Here is a 17,302-nt window from a genome sequence, read left to right as displayed (position 1 = left end):
GCCAGGTAGCAAGACAAGAGGGAGATATTATGGGAGAGGTGGCAGCCATGCCATTATCTTGGTACTTCCAAATCTGTCATACAGTTTCTTGGCTGTGTCTGTGATTCCAGACTAAGGAGGGTGATGTTGGCTGTGTAGAGGGAGCAAGGCTGAGAAGCCAGGGAGAGTGCTGGAAGGACCCTGAAGAGCAGGCACAATGGAAATGTGTCAGCCTGAAAGGTCTCGAAGCTCCAGTTCCTTGTGCTTGGGAGGTGGTGTGAGGATGGCTTTGGGCTCTGGCAAGTCCCAGAGCTTGGGTCCAGCCCTTACCGCAAACACAAGGTGCTGCTAAACCAGAGTAGAGAGAGGGAAGGTGTAACCGGGGACTTACGTGGTTACTGTGGTTTATCTCCCTATCCAAAACCAGTCCCTCCCTGCTGCTCTGCTTATCCGAGCTGAGCTTTGTTAGTCTGGGCTTCCATCCATTTTTTTCCTGCACTAACTTTTTGTTTCTCGTTACAATAGGGTTTTATGAGCCTTTCGTTTGTGGAGACAGGCAGCACAGGGGATGAGAAGAGACTTGTGAGCAGCCATGGATGGGTTACAGCTGCGGGTAAGGCTCACCTTATGCAAATCACAACCTTCTACCATCCTTCAGAGTCCCCAGCAGCTAAGGGGAAAGAAAATACTGGCTCCATCTATGTCTGGTGAACCTGTTAGCTGGGAATGACTCTTTTGTCTATCACTGTGGGGGATCTCCAGGAGGCTGTTCAGGATTAAGCCCAGAGAGTGCCTGAGCTCTTGGCTTAAGCTCCCCCACCTCCCCTTCCTGCAAACAGCCCAGTTTGCCCCCTCCCAGGCCCGCCCAGCGACAGACGGATGGACGGAGGCACGCAGGGGCTGTCCATCTCATGAGTTAATCGCCTCCTGTTTAGATGTCAGGAGGAGATCAAGCTGCTATAAATAGATTGCGAAGCCCTCATGGTTTCAGCTGCGATTCACACACATGGCAGAGAAGCATTAGGAAGAATTAACATTCAATCTCTCAGGCACTTTCCTGAGAGCAAATGCCATTCTGTTCCCGTCACTTAATCTCCTTGCCCAGGGGAGGTCAGCAGCACTTTCTGGAGGGTCTGAATGGGTCAAACAGACAGGGAAACCCGGAGCAGGACTGTCAGGGAGCTAAAAACAGCCACTTCAGCCAGAGTGACTGAGCAGCAAGCTGTGTTTGGGAGCATGGCAAGGTGCTCTGCTCCCCCCTCACCGGGGCTGAGACCAGACGGTGTGGTTTTGTTATGGTACGCACACGCTGAGATGCCTGACAACAGCCTCTGGGACTGAGACGGCTCCTGGTGATGGTATGTGCAGGGGACTGGGGCTCTGTCTGGCTCTCCCTCACCGGTGTTAAGATGTGCCTCTGCCTGGGCGGCTCGCAGGGTCTGTGACAGTCTGCCTAGATGAGCATAGTGGGGCAGGACAGTGTACCTGGGTGGTCTATCTGAAATCCCCATTTGTCCTCCCCCCATCCTAATTTTTCAAAGCTCAAGGGAAAAAAAGTACAATACAGCTAACTTACCTATGGGAAGTTGCGTGCACTTGTTCCTGCATGTGTTTGCATTCATTTGCATGTGTCTAAGGGCTTGGTAGCCTCCCTCCCCCTCCCTTGCTGTGTTTGTGCTGTTAGCAGTGACAGTTACTGAGCAATGTACATGAGATGGAGAAACCAGCTGGAAGGGAGGTGAGACCAGAGAGTTCCTGGAGTGGGAGGTGTGAGGAGTCTGTTTGTAGGTGTCTGTCCATCTGTTTGTCTGACAGTCTCCCAGGTACAGGGGAAAAGTGGTATTTTTCCTGAAAGGTAGCTTAGAGGGTAGAGCATCTCCACAGGGTGATAAATATTCTTCACACTTTTGCCTATTTGGTGCCCTGTCAATAAAAGAGAGGGATCCATGTCTCTAGTTTCATAGCATTGCCACAGTTTTATTGCATTGCCACTAGATTATGGGTCAAAGAACGAAAGAGACATTCAGGGTGCTCATCATCCACAAGAGATAAGGGGAGTTTGGACTAAAGGATGAGAGTTCAGTATTGGTGTTTTGAGTGCTCGATTAGTGGTCTATGGAGTCTGGAGTTCACGAGATGAGGCATATACCAAAAAATCTTTTCCTTTCACCTGGCTCTTAGGGACCCAGGAATCAGGGTTTCTCAGTGAAGCAAGGAAAGAGGCAGAAAAATCGTCAGAGGAACTGCAGATTGGTGGGACCACCTTATTATGATGGGACTAAATCTAAAAAAGTCACCCCATGACTACTCCAGGGCAAAGAGGGCTGCAGGAAAACAACATCTCGTTGCAGCTGTAGGCAGCATCCTTCAGCATAAATTGAAGCCTGCCAGTGTGGGGGTGATTAAAGAGATCTCAGTACACAAGCTTCTCCTTGTGTAGATATGATCTCCTGCCTACTAAGGCACTGTATGAGGTTGCATATATCTAAACCAAACTGGTTTTGTTGTCAAAATGGCATTCCGCTATTTAGGAGCATGTGTTACTTAGTCTGACAGCTGGAATATGGACTGCATGTGTGTGCTGGCAGGCTCAGGTCTGAGTGGGTCTGCAGGCACCTGTATGGTCTTAAGCCTTCCTTGAAGACTTAATTACGTTAGGGAAGAACCTAAAGAAAGCAGCCTTCGGAAATTTATGTCGGAATGCCTGAGCAGGCTAAAGGGCTTCAGAAATAATTGTGACATATTTCTGTTGCTGTACAGAAAGGGGAATTGCAACCTAGAGTTTCAGCAGGGGCTAGATTCCCCAACTGGATCCTTATGGAGCCACAGAGCCGTGTGCGAGTCTGGAAGTGGCTTTGCAGATTCCCTTGTTGTGAGTGACAAGGCTCAGTTGACTTGCAGAAGCTGTTGCATGAACTGTCCTGTATCTCAAAAAAGAAAAAAAGGGCCATGTGGAAATCTAAAGGGAGTATTTTAGTCTGTCTATCCTACAAGTGAGTCCAGACAACCTGAAACAGCTTTGGAATGTGGACCATATTGGATGCAAATGGCAGGCCATATGGTTTATAACATTAATTGCTAAACTTTCCAAAGCATCCTATTGACCTCCTACAGTCAGTGAAAGAGCACAGCTCATGCTTAGGTACCTAGTCATTTGTCATCTGTTCCTTGTTTTTCTTCAATATTTATATGGTAGTATCACCAATCTGGATGGTCTCCAGTGTTGTGAGAGCTGCACAAACCCAAAATATTAGCCAGTTTTCCAAAACATGGCATCTGTAAATGCCAAGCTTACAGATGGTACATGATATAATGGGAATTACAGGCGCAGAATAGAAGGGTAAGGGCAGTACATGGTGAAAAATTCTATCATTCATCTATAACAGCTGTATCTGCTCAGATGATCTGGCTGATGGCTGCCATGAACAGATGCTGGACTCTGGAAAAAAGGGGTTGGAAAGATATCCAGGAATAAGTCATGACAGTTGAGAATGGAGGAAATGAGAGCTGTAACAAAGAATCCTACCAGCCTGGGCTGATGAGGTTCACCTGCAGGGAGGGGAAAAGGCGAAAGGAATGGATGGTTTTCTTCTACAAGAACCAACAAGGCCAACAAGCTAAGGAGAGTAATGTCTTGCAAACCTCATTGGAAGACAAGAAGTCATCTCTGGTTCCAGTTATTTCAGTGTGGTCGGGTATGCCCAGCTCTGGTGTCGCAATAGTACTGGAACTAGTCCATCTCTCTGCAGGAGCTTTATTCTCCGATGTAGTGTGCCTCTCTCACCTAGTTGGTATGCATGAGAGGCAGTTTTTCTTTCTCTGAGATCATGTCTTTTCTGCTTACAGCAAGCATCCAGCAGCCGGAGCCTCCTCAAGCTCACTGTTATGGAGGTGAAGTGGATTCACGTGTTGGTCATCTTCTTCTTCCTGTTGTCTGTTGCAATGACAGGCTGCTTTCTGTGGCAGTACACCCTTCCCAAGGTGGAGCCCAGTGAGTGATCTTTAAGCTTGGCCATGGTTTGGTACAGAAATTTGTGAGACCAATAAACGCCTTTCTCCCCATGTGGACATTTTTCCCCAAAGAGCGCTTCCCCGAACAGCACACAAATTTACCTCCTCCTAGCTGGTGCAAGGACACAGAGGAGATGAACATTGGGTTGGTGGAGTACCATGTAACTCTTCTCATGTCCAGGGAAGCTCCATTATTTCTGGTGCTAACCTACGTTAATTGACATACCAAGGAGACATTTTGTTTTACATTCTGTTGTAAAAGTCACTCCAGTTTAGAACAGATTTTGTTTTACACCTTAGCATGTGCTTCAGTTTATGGATTTTCTTCCCTTCCTATTCCCCTGATCTTAGATCTCTGAACCATCTCAAGGCCCCAGTTCACACCAGAATTCCCTTATGTTGCTTACAGAAAACTCAACAAATAGACTCAATGCAGTATATGTGCAAGGATGAAATATACACAGTGTAATTGGATCAGAGTTTTAAGTAGCCCAAAGGTGTTATAAAATCCACAGCAAAGGTGCCAGAGGTACTTCATAGGTCAATGTCTGAAAAGATTTCAGACCCTACATTTTTATCAGAATATCGGAGGCTGCCTGTAGGCTCTTGTGTATCCATCCCCATTCATTTCAAAGTTTTCATAGTGCCATTTCTCTTCTCATCTGTATTTCTAATGCTTCATGCTCAGTTGGTAAGCAAAAAGATAAATAAGTATTTTGTTTACAGCTTAGAAAGCAGAGGACCTGTGTTTATGAACACCTTGGGATCAACTGGGAAAATAGTGCCTCCAAGTAAGAGAATTTCCATCTCTCACTGAGTTTAAAGATCTTTGCTTGCCACAAAAATTTAAGACATGTCTCTGGTATATGCAGGATACAGCTAATTCAGAAGACAGCTAATATACTAGGTATGCAGCCTATCAACTGTTGTTATAGTATCAGATTTCAGGTGACACTCAGAATTCACTTCTATATCTATTTTCTGAGGTTACAATACACACGGGACAACTCTGTCCTCCTGAACCCAAACTCAAACTTTCCCCTAGACATGGGCAGAACACTTTCATGGGGTCTAAACCCACTGTCAGGTACCCTACAGAGTCTTCTGTAGTCCCAGTTCCATACTCTTCCAAGTTGCAGAGGCAGTTGAAGCCTATTGCAGCTCTTGTCCATCCCATGTTGCAATAAGCAATAACAGAGCACAGTGCCCTCTTCAAGTCCTGTTTTATGTGAGATAGAAAGAATTCAAGATTGTCTCTTTCCTATGCAGAAGTGTCCTTCAGCTTTGGACAACACAAGCAAGAAAGCTAGTGCTGGCTATTGGATGAGGTTAGAGCTTGTCAGTGTGTCTACTGAAGTCACATACACTATCTTTGAAATGTTTTCCAGGCCCATCTGTGATGGAAGTGAGATCAGAAGCTGTGCAGATGTGCCCCCGCTATCCTGAACCAGTACCACTGGACCACCCAATCCCCATTCTGAAGGATGCATTGGAGAAGGTCTGTGAGGAGAAGGGAACAGAGGGAAACAGAGCTCATGACTGCTTTTCTGAAGGTGTAAAGGGGACAATAGGTATTTTGCCCAGAGCATCTCTGGGGAAGGAGATCAAGGAGGTGGATAACATGTGAACCTAGAAATGGGCATATAAAATACCTTCACTGAACATACAGAACAGGTCAATAAGCAGTTAGTTATCCACAGGGTAAGCTATGATGAAGAAACATTATTACTTGTCCATCAGAAGGCCTGGTGAGCACCCATCAGCACAAAATGCTAGCTCTTGGCATCTTGTCTACTACCAGGCAGCCCTCATGTCCTGGAAAGTAGATGACTCATGTAACTAGTTCCTATTCATCAGTGACTGCCAATTCCTTATTTTATTGCTTTGCTGGCTTTCCCCATGCCACCATTTCAAAATTAAAAAGCTACTTGTAGGTAACTTCAAAGAAGGGAATACAGGGGAAGGGGAAGAGGAAGGGGACCTGCATCTGAATGAAAGAGAGACCTGCTTTTCTGCAGTATGCTATGCTGTCTCTGAAATTTTGGCACTGTCTGAAATTCTGGTAGCTCCCTTTGCAATGAGGAAACACTGCAGCGTTGCCTTGACTGCATGGACCATAAGGACAGCCATGCTATGACAGGACACTCCTGATATTGTAGACCCCTCTCATATAATATACCCTCTCATTTGTCTCTTTCTCATGCATAGCTTAATTAGTCATAATAAAAACTGTCCCACAGCTCTGATCATTCTTTTTAGCCTTCTTTCAATCTTTTCTAGCTCTAGCATTCTCTTGTATGTGGGAAATCAGTACTGTATACAGTATTCAAGGTGCAAGTGGATCAGGGATTTATACAGTGATCAAATGGTGTTTTCTGTTACTTCTCTAATAGTCCCTCATATTTGATTTACCTTTTTATTTTTGCCATAGGGCACCAAGCAAATGTTTACATAGGAGCATCCAGCATAGCCCCAAGGTCTTGTTCCTCAGTGCTAATGACCAGCTCGCTGCCCATCTGTGTGTATGTGTTGTGGAGTCAGCGTTGTTTTCCTGCATGCGCATCGCTTTATGTACACTGAATTTCAATTGCTATCACTTCACATTCACTGTTATGAAGTCTCTGCCGCTGTCTCTGGGGTTACTATGGAGAGGTATTTTATTATTCAATTAGGATTAGTCAGAGAAGTGGGGGAATGTGCAGAACATTGAGTGTTCATTAGAGAGTCATCTAACCTCCCTTTTTGTGCTCCTCAGAAATGAAGTATCCAAGCACTTCTTTGAAGTAGGCTGGTGAAACTATTCCTATTTTGCAGATGGAATAAGACACAGAGAATCTGAACACCAGATGCATAGGAAAATATAGGTATTTCAAGGGGGCTTAGCCACCTGCATGTCTAAAGTGTATCTTCAGATGCCCTTAGGTTCTGCCTAAGTCTGTGGACACTTGAACCCACACTAAAGATCTTGCACTACCTGAGACAAACTACCATCCTGTTCCAGGCCAGGGACCCTGGAACTGGGACTCTGGACAGTACCAGATGCAATTATATTGCTTACGGGGGAGGACTTTTTCCTAGCCCACGGCAGCTTGAAACAGGAGAGTGACATTCACTCATGCATGAGGCTTAAGGAAACATTTCTCTTCTAAGGGTAAATGCTTTTGCTTCTCAGAAAGTCCTACATTTTCCTCAGAAGAGTCTTGCTAGTGGCCAAATCCAAATGCTGAGTATTGGATTCAATGACACTCGAGTCTAGAAGAGCATCATGTATTTCTGCGAATTTTTTGCAGGCTTAGGCAAGTCTACATGCTAGACTCTCTCTGAGAAAACTCTAAGGAGGACCATGCTTGCTGACACCAGACCAGTCTGTTCTCTGGAGGTGCTGGTGTACCTAACCACACTAGGATGGGCCACTGGCACATGGGGAGGGAAGGGCAAAAACCACTCCAGAAGGATTTGGCACAAGTTACGTGTTTCCACTGTTGGCTGTCAGTGCACCTCACCCATTCATCCAGTGAAGAGGTCCTGAGGACATGACAAGTCTTGGCCTTTCTTGTCTCAAATGCTGGGCTTGGAAGGCCATTTCTTATGTCTTAGCCTTTCTGCGCAAAAGATAGCTTATGCATGATGATACCATAGCTTTGAAAAAGTTATAAAAGAGCAAGACCAATGTATTCTGCTTGCAGGAGGTGCGTGGAGCACAGCTGACTGATTGGGTCTACACAACCCTGGCAGAACAGGGAGCGAAGAGCAATCACAGCCCTCTAGTTGCTCACTGCTGTTTCTCAGATTGCAGTTTAAACAGGAGTCCTAGCTGTAGCGTGTTTCACGGCATGAAAAGCGTCATAGGATATTTGAAAAGTCTGGATTGTTTTCTCATACATCTATGAACCTAAAATACTAGTGCAAAGAATAGATGTGCACAGTACAGTTTAAAAAAGGAAGAAATTACAACTATTAGGTTTTAGCATTTGTTTTTAATCGTATAAGAGTCATAGGTATTATAAGGATAAGCACCACATTCTTCTACACGGTGGACATGTAGACTGAAACAAAGCTACTGGATAATTCAGCATAAGCAATTCAAAGGAACAGTACAGCTGTTATTTTTCTTTTGCCAAAATACATTTGAAAAAATCACTCTCAAGTGCTTGGAAGTAAGGAGGGCTGATGATCTGGGTCTTCTATCCCTGTTACAGACTAGATGCATTACAAGTCTCTTCATTTGGAAATTCATAATTTCCCATCATTGTCCAGGTAGATATGATGCTGCGCCAAAAGATTCATATCTCTGGTCTCCCTGCCATGTCTGCCATTGTTATCTACAACGACACTGTGCTCTGGACAGGCAACTTCGGGAAGAAGAATGGTTCGGACCCCTCCTCAGTGGTGCCCAATGAGTACACTATTTACAGGTGAGACATGAATCACAGGCATGAGAGCTAGAAAAAGAGCAGATACACATATGGAGATCTGATATCTGGGAATAGAGCCATTGTCAGAAACCACATTTTCTACTAGCTCAGGTCGACTGCAGAAATTTTGTGAGACAATGCTTCACCTAGTCCCTAAATTATCATATGTTTGTGACTTCCTGAGTTGTTTACTTTGGATTTTATTTTTATTTTTAATTTGGTCTGACAATATTTTAAATTGGAATAGCAGTGACCACGCTGAAGAACCTGAAAACATACTACTCCTTACGTAGGAATGTCTCCATGCTTTGAGGAGGCCTAGGGCACAAATCTGAAGACTGAGAGACAGATTTTGTGAACAGTGAGGAGACAGTGCCATAGGATTTAAAAAAAAAAAAAAAAAGTTCAGTCTAGCAAAAATCGTATTGGGAATAGTATTTACTGAAAAAATAATGTAGACCTGTATGCTTATTCATTCTCCTAGTGAAGTCAAAGCCCTATTGGATATTTTTTTTAGATGAAGATAGAATCAAGCTCTTAGTGTGTGTTAAAAAAACCACAAACACAAATACAAAGGAAGTGCTTACTTTCTTTAAAGATCTATATTCAGTAATTTATAACTGTGCTATATATAAAACATATGGGCTGCACTCTATCAAATGTTGTCCTCAGAATAAACATTTTTTGAAAGTTTCAGCAGCTCTGATTACCTGTTTTTATCCCCCCTGTATCGTGGTAAAATCCCTGCAAAGATGACCTCATGGTATTTTTTCCAGAATCATAGAATGGTTTGGGTTGGAAGGAACCTTAGGGGTCCCTGCCACAGACAGGGAAACAGGAATGCGTCCGTGGGTGGGCTCAAACCACCAACCTTTTGCTTAACAGCTAAATGCACTAACCCATTGCGCCACAGAGACTTCCCTGTTTTCAAAATCCAACAAAATAGAAGCAAAGTCCTATTCCAAAAGACCTTTTGTAAATTTTACTCTGTTCTGAAGCTGCCCAAATATCAACTCTGAATATGAAATGTAAAACTTTATGGCATTTTAACCTTAAAATTCCAATAAACTGCTTTTAACTTGTTATGGTATTTACTAAATAACAATTTACAAAATATGTCATCTTATGAATACTGAGTGAACAGAGAAAGTTCTGTAGCCCACAGCACTATTGGAGAGATACTACTGAGGTTATGTTGTGGTCCATAAAGGTTAGAGTTAAGGATATTAGTTCAAGCTTCTTACTTGCATTTTAGCTATTTTCTTCTGAATTAGCAAAGGTATTGCATGTGAAGCTACAGACAGTGGGTTAGTTGGGTGATCTCATGTACTGACCATTTTTCCTCTTGATTCATGGGTTTCTTAATGCTTGATTTCTATAACTGTTTGCTCATTAACAGAATTGCCAGTGTCTCCAAGATCTTTCCCACCATTATGTTGTACAAGCTGTGGGAGGAAGGAAAAGTCACATCTCTTGATGACCCATTGGAACGTTACGCCCAGAACTTTGTTATTAAGAACCCTCTGGGAAGGCTCAAGGAATCAGAACAGAGATACACAGCAGATGGGCTGATTTTTCTGGAAAAAGGCTCAATGCCACTTAAGCCATCACCTGTTACCTTGCGCAGAATGGCCAGCCAGCTGTCAGGTGAGACAACACTGCTACCTGCTTGCCCTCTGCCCACCACCATGCCACTTGAAAGAGACCACAGAGAGAACAGACTGTGCCAGGGATAAAAAAGGTTGCTGTTGAGGCCATTTCCCAGTATGGACCCTGCACCTTTGCACTTCCCAGAGGTCAGGCAGGACCTTTGGAAGCAAGCTGTAGCCAGCTTCATGAAGTGCTAAAAGGAAACTCTTGTCCAGGCCACCTGCTAGGAAAGGGGCCAAGCTGCACTGTAGGCTGGGGAATTCTTTCAACACAGTAGCATGACCTGAAATCAGGCTCTCATTGCACAACAGCTTTTTGTACTCCAGCCCAGACTGCTCTCATTTTTCTGAGATGTAGAGTTGAGGGTCAAAGCAGCACCAAACCTCTTTGCTTTGAACAGATAGACCTTGATCGCTGAGCTAAATTTAGCTGTCAGTGTGGTTCCTGATCTGGGATTCCTGAGCTATTAATAGCTTGGTACTTGCTAGCAGAAGACTATTAATCTGCTGCTGCTTTCATAATTGGGTAACTCTTACATGAAGGTAGAAGGAGCTCACAAGACTCAGGAGAACTTTAGCCTTTCTCAGAAATAAAGCTGCTAATACTTGACTCAGAGATTCCAGAACCTAACGGCCAAAGAGACTGTGCTAATAACTCATGTGGTGTTTTAATTAAACTCTGTAGCATTTACATTATTCCGAATTGGAATAAATGCCCTAAAATTAGGACCTAAGATCAAAATTGCATGTAGGCAAATTGCAGTACCTCAGGACAGGGTACAGCACCACCTGAAGCAAGCCAATATCAAAATAAGGGTTCCCCGAAAAGGAATGATGTAACTGAAATCTGAAAACAGACAGACAACCCAAAATGGCCAGTGGCAGCAGGAGGCAGAAAGAAAGATGTGTGCACAACGCTGCCCAGCCCCTCTCACAGCAGACAAGATCTTGCTCTAGGCAGTCTGATCATGTCCTCGGGTCACCAACTCTGCTTGGTCCCCTCTGACTCTCAGGAGCACCTGAAGCTGGTCTGGCTACTCCTTGCAGAGCAGTGTGTGCTGCAGCTGCAGCTCCCAGCCCTGCTGCAGTTCCCCGTCACCTAGTGAGGTATGAGGTATGCCCTAGAAATACTTGTAGGAAGCACATGTCAAAAGTGGATCTGCTCATAGCAGAATTGCTTGTAATGTGCAGCCATTCCATTGCTTCCATCTCTGTGCTGGATTTGTGCCCCTGCTTAGCTCCTTTTACGTTCCTGTGTCTTTTTTCTTTTTAGAATGTGGCTGAAATTTCCCAGACCACACCAGCAGGGCACACCAAACAGCTTGGACTCTGACAATTTAGTAGAAGGAGAAGCATGGTTTCAAAATCCTAACCGAAAATCAAATGAATGTTGAGGTTGTGTTACATTTCCTGTCTGTCAAAAACCAAAAAGGAATAGGTTCTGCTTAGCTTCAAAGCCACTGCATGACATATTGTAAAGTGTTTTTAATCTAAATTCTTCCAGTGGAAACTGATCTATAATATATCCTCATTATCTGGGCTTTTCTACATTGTGTATTACAAAAGTAACTCCAAAGATTTTTCTTCTCAACTCTTGATGGGAACATTGCTAGAGGGAAGTTCCAGCTTGTTAAGACTGTGATTTTCAAATATATATGAATGACAGTGCAAGATGCTATTGTAAATTATTAACAGCATGCTTGTCACGTCAATTAGCAGCCCATGAGGTATAAATCAATGACTGTGGATTTTCTGTTATCCTCACGCATTCTCTAGTTTATCATTTCTAGTGAACTTCATGAGAGACACTCCACTGGTGGCATGGTGCCGGTGAGCTCTCCCAATGGTGCAACATTTTCTTTGCTGCCATTATTGCAAGTAGGAAATGAAAGACCCCATTTTCTACTGGAAGATGCTCAGTGCATCTTTTATCTGGTCATTAAGCTGCACAAATAACCACAGACCAGAAGCAGAAAAAGTGCTCTTGTTCATTTTCAAATCCCAAGGTCATGCCAATTGAGAAAAATATGTTTTGCTGCTACAAAAGAATAGGGCCTCATTTACCTTCACCATGATTAAGCACATGCTCACTGAGCAGATCATTGCAAGTCATTTTTCTGTCATGTACCCTTCCTGATTTTCTCCTAACCTCTAAGTCAAATCCTGCAATGAGGATTTCATTTCAGATTGTGGTGGGTTGACCCTGGCTGGGGCCAGGTGCCCACCACAGCCGCTCTATCACTCCCCTCATTCACTAGACAGGGGAGAAAAGGTATAAAAAAAAAGCTTATGGGTCGAGATAAGGACAGGGAGAGATCACTCACTAATTATCGTCACGAGCAAAACAGACTGAACTTAGAGAGGAAAATCATCTAATTTATTACCAAGCAAAACAGAGTAGAGTAATGAGAAATAAAATCAAATCTCAAAACACCTCCCCCCACCCCTCCCATCTTCCCGGGCTCGACTTCACTCCCTGCTTCAACCTCCTCCCCCCTCAGCGGCACAGGGGGACAGGGAATGGGGGTTGCGGTCAGTTCATCACACGTTTCTGCTGCTTCTTCATCCTCAAGGGGAGGACTCCTCTCATTGTTCCCCTGCTCCAACATGGAGTCCCTCTCACGGGCTACAGTCCTTCACAAACTGCTCCAGCATGGTCTCTTCCATGGGGTACAGACCTTCAGGAGCAAACTGCTCCAGCGTGGGGTCCCCCACGGGGTCACAAGTCCTGCCAGCAAACCTGCTCTGGCGTGGGCTCCTCTCTCCACGGGTCCACCGGTCCGGCCAGGAACTTGCTCCAGCGTGGGCTTCCCACGGGCCACAGCCTCCTTCAGGTGCCTCCACCTGCTCCGGCGTGGGGTCCTCCATGGGCTGCAGGTGGAATCTCTACACCCCCTCATCCTTCCTCCATGGGCTGCAGGGGGACAGCCTGCTTCACCATGGTCTTCACCACGGGCTGCAGGGGGATCTCTGCTCCGGCGCCTGGAGCACCTCCTGCCTCTCCTTCTGCACTGACATGGGTGTCTGCAGAGTTTCTTACATCTTCTCACTCCTCTCTCTGGCTGCAAAAGCTCTCTCTAGCTTGTTTTTTTTTCCTTCTTAAATATGTTATCACAGAGGCGCTGATTGGCTTGGCCTTGGCCAGCGGTGGGCCCGTCTTGGAGCCAGCTGGCATTGGCTCTATCAGACACAGGGGAAGCTTCTAGCAGCTTCTCACAGAAGCCACCCCTGTAGCCCCCCCGCTACCAAAACCTTGCCACGCAAACCCAATACACAGATGTAATCCAAGTTCTGAACTTGGCGAGCCATAGATCCTGTGCAAAGGAGCTGTTGCATTTTAAAAAGTCCTTTGCCAGAAGTTTTTAGGGAATCCATGTTCAGTGTTGTGGAATTAAAAGTGCAAAGAACTTCAGCTTTTCTACATGAAACCCTGAATAAATGTTGCTAAAGCTGAAAAAAAAAAAAAAAGCTAAAAAATACTTTAGGCCAAGCCTGAAATGGTTCAGAGAAGTTCAAGCCCTGTGTAGCGAGGTGTAAAGAACAAAAATCTGTTTAAAGGGGCTGTTTCACATCTTTGTAGTCAAGGGAATAACTCACATGGAAATACGAACAGGGATTTCCCCAACACCCAATAAGCCCTTCTCTTCCAAAATACACTTGCGGATGCATTACTTGGTCCATGACTTGAACACTGACCTGCAGTCCAGTATGAACAGGTCCTTGCAGCACATTTGCTATGTGTATAAAGCACAAGTGTACATCACTGTTGTTTCCATCTTGCCATTGAATCTTTCCTTTTGCTTACTCTTCCCTAGACTCAAAGTTCTCTGGACGATGATATGTCTCAAATTGTTAACTTCTCTTCTCCATGGCACAGGTCTGCCCAGGAGGCTGAGATCTACCAGCCTGCTGTGGAAGGGCAATACACAAGATGCTCTAGCTCTCCTGAAAGATGACGTCTTGGTTGCTGATCCAGGAACCAGGTCAGATATATTCACCTATGAGCTTTTGTTCTGGGTTTGTGTTCTCCAGTGATATTAGCGCTACCAGCAGTCTCCATGGCCAATGGATAAAAGAAAGCCATTCCTAAAGGGAGCTTCAGCCATCTACCCATGTCTTAGGCTGGAAAGAGTGACTGTTGGAGGTGCCTGGGTTTTTTTTAAATGTGTATAGAGCCTGAGTGAGAAGCCTAGATGACGCAAATTAAAACTGTTATAGTTAGGTCCAATGAGCCTTAAATTGTGAAATATGCAGTTTTTCAAAAGAGGAAAGGCATGTTAATTTAATAAGTTTAAATCATCATAGATTTCGCTTAAAATCATGCTATGTCTGTAGTGATTTGCATGTCTTTAAATTATCTAAAGTTCTATTAATTTTTGTTATAATTTATATAGCTTGTTAAAAGTCTATTAAGTTAGTTGCAAACACTCAAAAATATGAACAGAATCCAGAGGATAAGAGGTGAGGGAAAGGACTCAGACTAACTGGGAAAAACTTTCTAAGTCTGCAAAATTTTTAGGGAATACAATTACATTCTGAAACAATTTGCCTAGGGTTGCTGAGGATTCACCATGACTTGAAGTCTGCAAGCTTAGAAGACTCAATGGCTTGATCATGGCAACCTTGTATAGTTCTGTCCCATGTCATGAAGGAGGTTACAATAGATGTTCCTTAAAGGATTTTTAAGACTTTAATACCATCATCTTCTTTGGTATTTATATTATGCTCAACATTAAGATACATAAGGATACCCACTCATAGTCTCTCAACCCATTATTACTTGACAGCTAACAGATCATTCTTCCTAAAGGAAATTTCCATTCATTGATACAGAAATTTTAAAATATTTTTCTGAGTATGTTGAAATTCAGCTCCATTTCAGTTATAGAATTTTAGATCCAGAATGTATTTATTCTTTGAGTAGAAATATATATGCTCATCATGCTTTTATTCAGCTAGGTGGGCTGGAAATTGTTGATGTGGTACTAAACTTACAATCTAAATAGGCCTCAGTGAGATGTGTGGCTTCACATAATTAAAAACCAACCAAACAAAAAAATGCCACACCACGACCACCACCACCCCCCCACCCCCCCCAAGGTTGAAAACATCATGAATTTTGAAAATGCGTTTGGAAAAAAGTTGCCCATTCATCTCTTCATGTCATTAAACTTCATTCAAGTATGAAGACTTAAATCACTTTATGCATATTAAAGACTGAAGGACTCAGGTGTCTTTAATGACTCAACATTGCTGGATGCTGCTTTGCAGACTTTTAAGTGCTTTTTAAGTGCTTTTACCATCTTAAGGTAGCTTAGGCGCTTAAGTGATTGTACCATGTTAAATCTCCAAAGAGGCTTACCTGGGATTTTGAGACCTTAAAGGTAAGCACCTGTAACTCTCAACTCTGCTCTTAAAAAGAATGGATATATTCTTTGATGAACAATTATAAACAATAAGTCAGGATATGCAAATATATAGGTTTTTGTATAAAGCTTTTTTTTTTTCAGTTTTCCATCTCCAGCTCTCTTTCTGTTCATAGTGGTTATATAGCTCTACTGATGTTCCTGTAAGAAATTTCTTCTTGGCTTAACACAAATCAAGGTAACAACATTCCGTTCTTCTCTGTCCTTCCTTCATCTCTCTCTTTAGCTTGTCATATGATAAAATGAGAATTTTTCCCCAGAGCAGAGACCTCACCACTGTTTTTGCGTAGTCATACCCACACTGTATCACTGAGGTGAGGCTGATCCAGATACATTACTCTTCCTTTTCAGATGCCACTACAGCAATTTGGCCTTCTCACTGATGGCACACGTGCTAGCCGACCATGCAGCTGAGGGGCAATACCAGCGCTGGATCTCGGAGAACATCCTGGACCGCTTGGGCATGGAGGACACTGGCTTTGACATCACACCACCAATCCGCTCCCAGATGGCTGTGGGTTTCTACGGCAGCCGGCAGCTGGCCCCTCTCTATGATCTCGGGTGGTACAGGCCTTCTGGCCAGATGTACTCCACAGCTGCTGACCTTGCCAAGCTGGCAATGGTCTTCTTAGGCACCTACCACCGTCGTCTCCTAGAGCCTGACACAGTCAAGACGATGCTGACCCCTCTGTTTAAGTGCTCCACTGAATACTTTGCTAACAAGACCGGCACACCCTGGGAGATTAATGAGCAATTGGGATATGATGTCATTAGGAAGGACGGAGACCTTGACGGTTATTCAGCTACCTTCTCTCTTATCCCCAAGCTCCGCCTGAGCTTCATTGTGCTGATGGCAGGGCCCAGGCCTCAGGGTGGAGATATTGTGACTCAGACATTTGAGTATCTTATTCCTGCCATGGAGACAGCATTCAGAGAGGCAGAGAAAAGCTTGATTCCTCCTCCAAGTCCAGGCCCTTATGTTGGCTACTACACCTATTCCAACCTGACTTTCTATGAGATTAAAGTTGGACCTGGTGGAGTGCTGGTCATGCAGCAGTTTGGGCCTCATGTGGAAGAGCTGATTCCTGAAAAGTACCGGACAATCAAGCTCCACCACCTGGAAGATCGCGTTTTCCAAGTTGTTTTTGACAAGGAGTTCCCATGTGTTCTGCACCTGGGCTCTGCCTCCATCTCACTGGAGACCCAAAATGGGCAGCTTTTTAACTTTTATCCATTCGATCGCAAGGGTTTGTCTCCTGGCTTTGATGCACCAGGGCTGAACACATACAATGTGGTGCGTGTACTTCGTAAACCTGTATTCTATAGCTAAGTGTCTCCTCGACTTTTCTGACCACTTCTGGGAGGTGGCTCCAAATCTGTGTCTTACCAGACTCTCCTGTCTGTGTGGCTTTATGGATTCCATTGAAAAGGGAAAGATAGTGGCAAATGACTCTTGTGCCCAACAAATATGTCATGTCCTACTTCTGAAATGACTTCAATGGCTTGCAATCCCTGGCAGTGCATGACAGGACAGCTAGCAACTAGGGATGGCTGCAGAAAAAAGAGGTGGGAATGTGCTGGATGGATGGTGTTTGGATACCATGACAAAATCCCAGTATTTAAGTCTCCACGCTTACGTTGTCTGATGACTATTCTGGTTATTGACTGGTATCATCAAAGGGCTGAGAATTTCCTGTGTCTCTCAGAAAATATCTCTTCTTCAGTTCAGGGGTTTTTCCAGGGCTCTTCAGGAGCCCACCTACCATGAACAAGATTCCTCACCTGGGTTTGCCAAAAGCATTACATGCTTTGTGATACCTTG

The 17,302-nt window shown here is 44.2% G+C and overlaps 1 protein-coding gene across 1 annotated transcript; it reads left to right on the top strand.

Moving 5' to 3' along the window:
* Positions 1-547: 547 nt before the first annotated feature.
* Positions 548-16,810, top strand: LACTBL1 (lactamase beta like 1). The gene is given in 7 exon segments (XM_054800981.1): positions 548-592; positions 3,826-3,970; positions 5,379-5,488; positions 8,248-8,405; positions 9,805-10,052; positions 13,932-14,037; positions 15,832-16,810. Coding segments are annotated over 7 exon segments (1,791 nt in total).
* Positions 16,811-17,302: the final 492 nt, after the last annotated feature.

This window comes from Grus americana, chromosome 21, assembly GCF_028858705.1.
Source record: "Grus americana isolate bGruAme1 chromosome 21, bGruAme1.mat, whole genome shotgun sequence".
Classification (NCBI taxonomy): domain Eukaryota; kingdom Metazoa; phylum Chordata; class Aves; order Gruiformes; family Gruidae; genus Grus; species Grus americana.
Note: the sequence above shows the minus strand (reverse complement) of the source record. Positions and strands in the feature narration are given on the sequence as shown.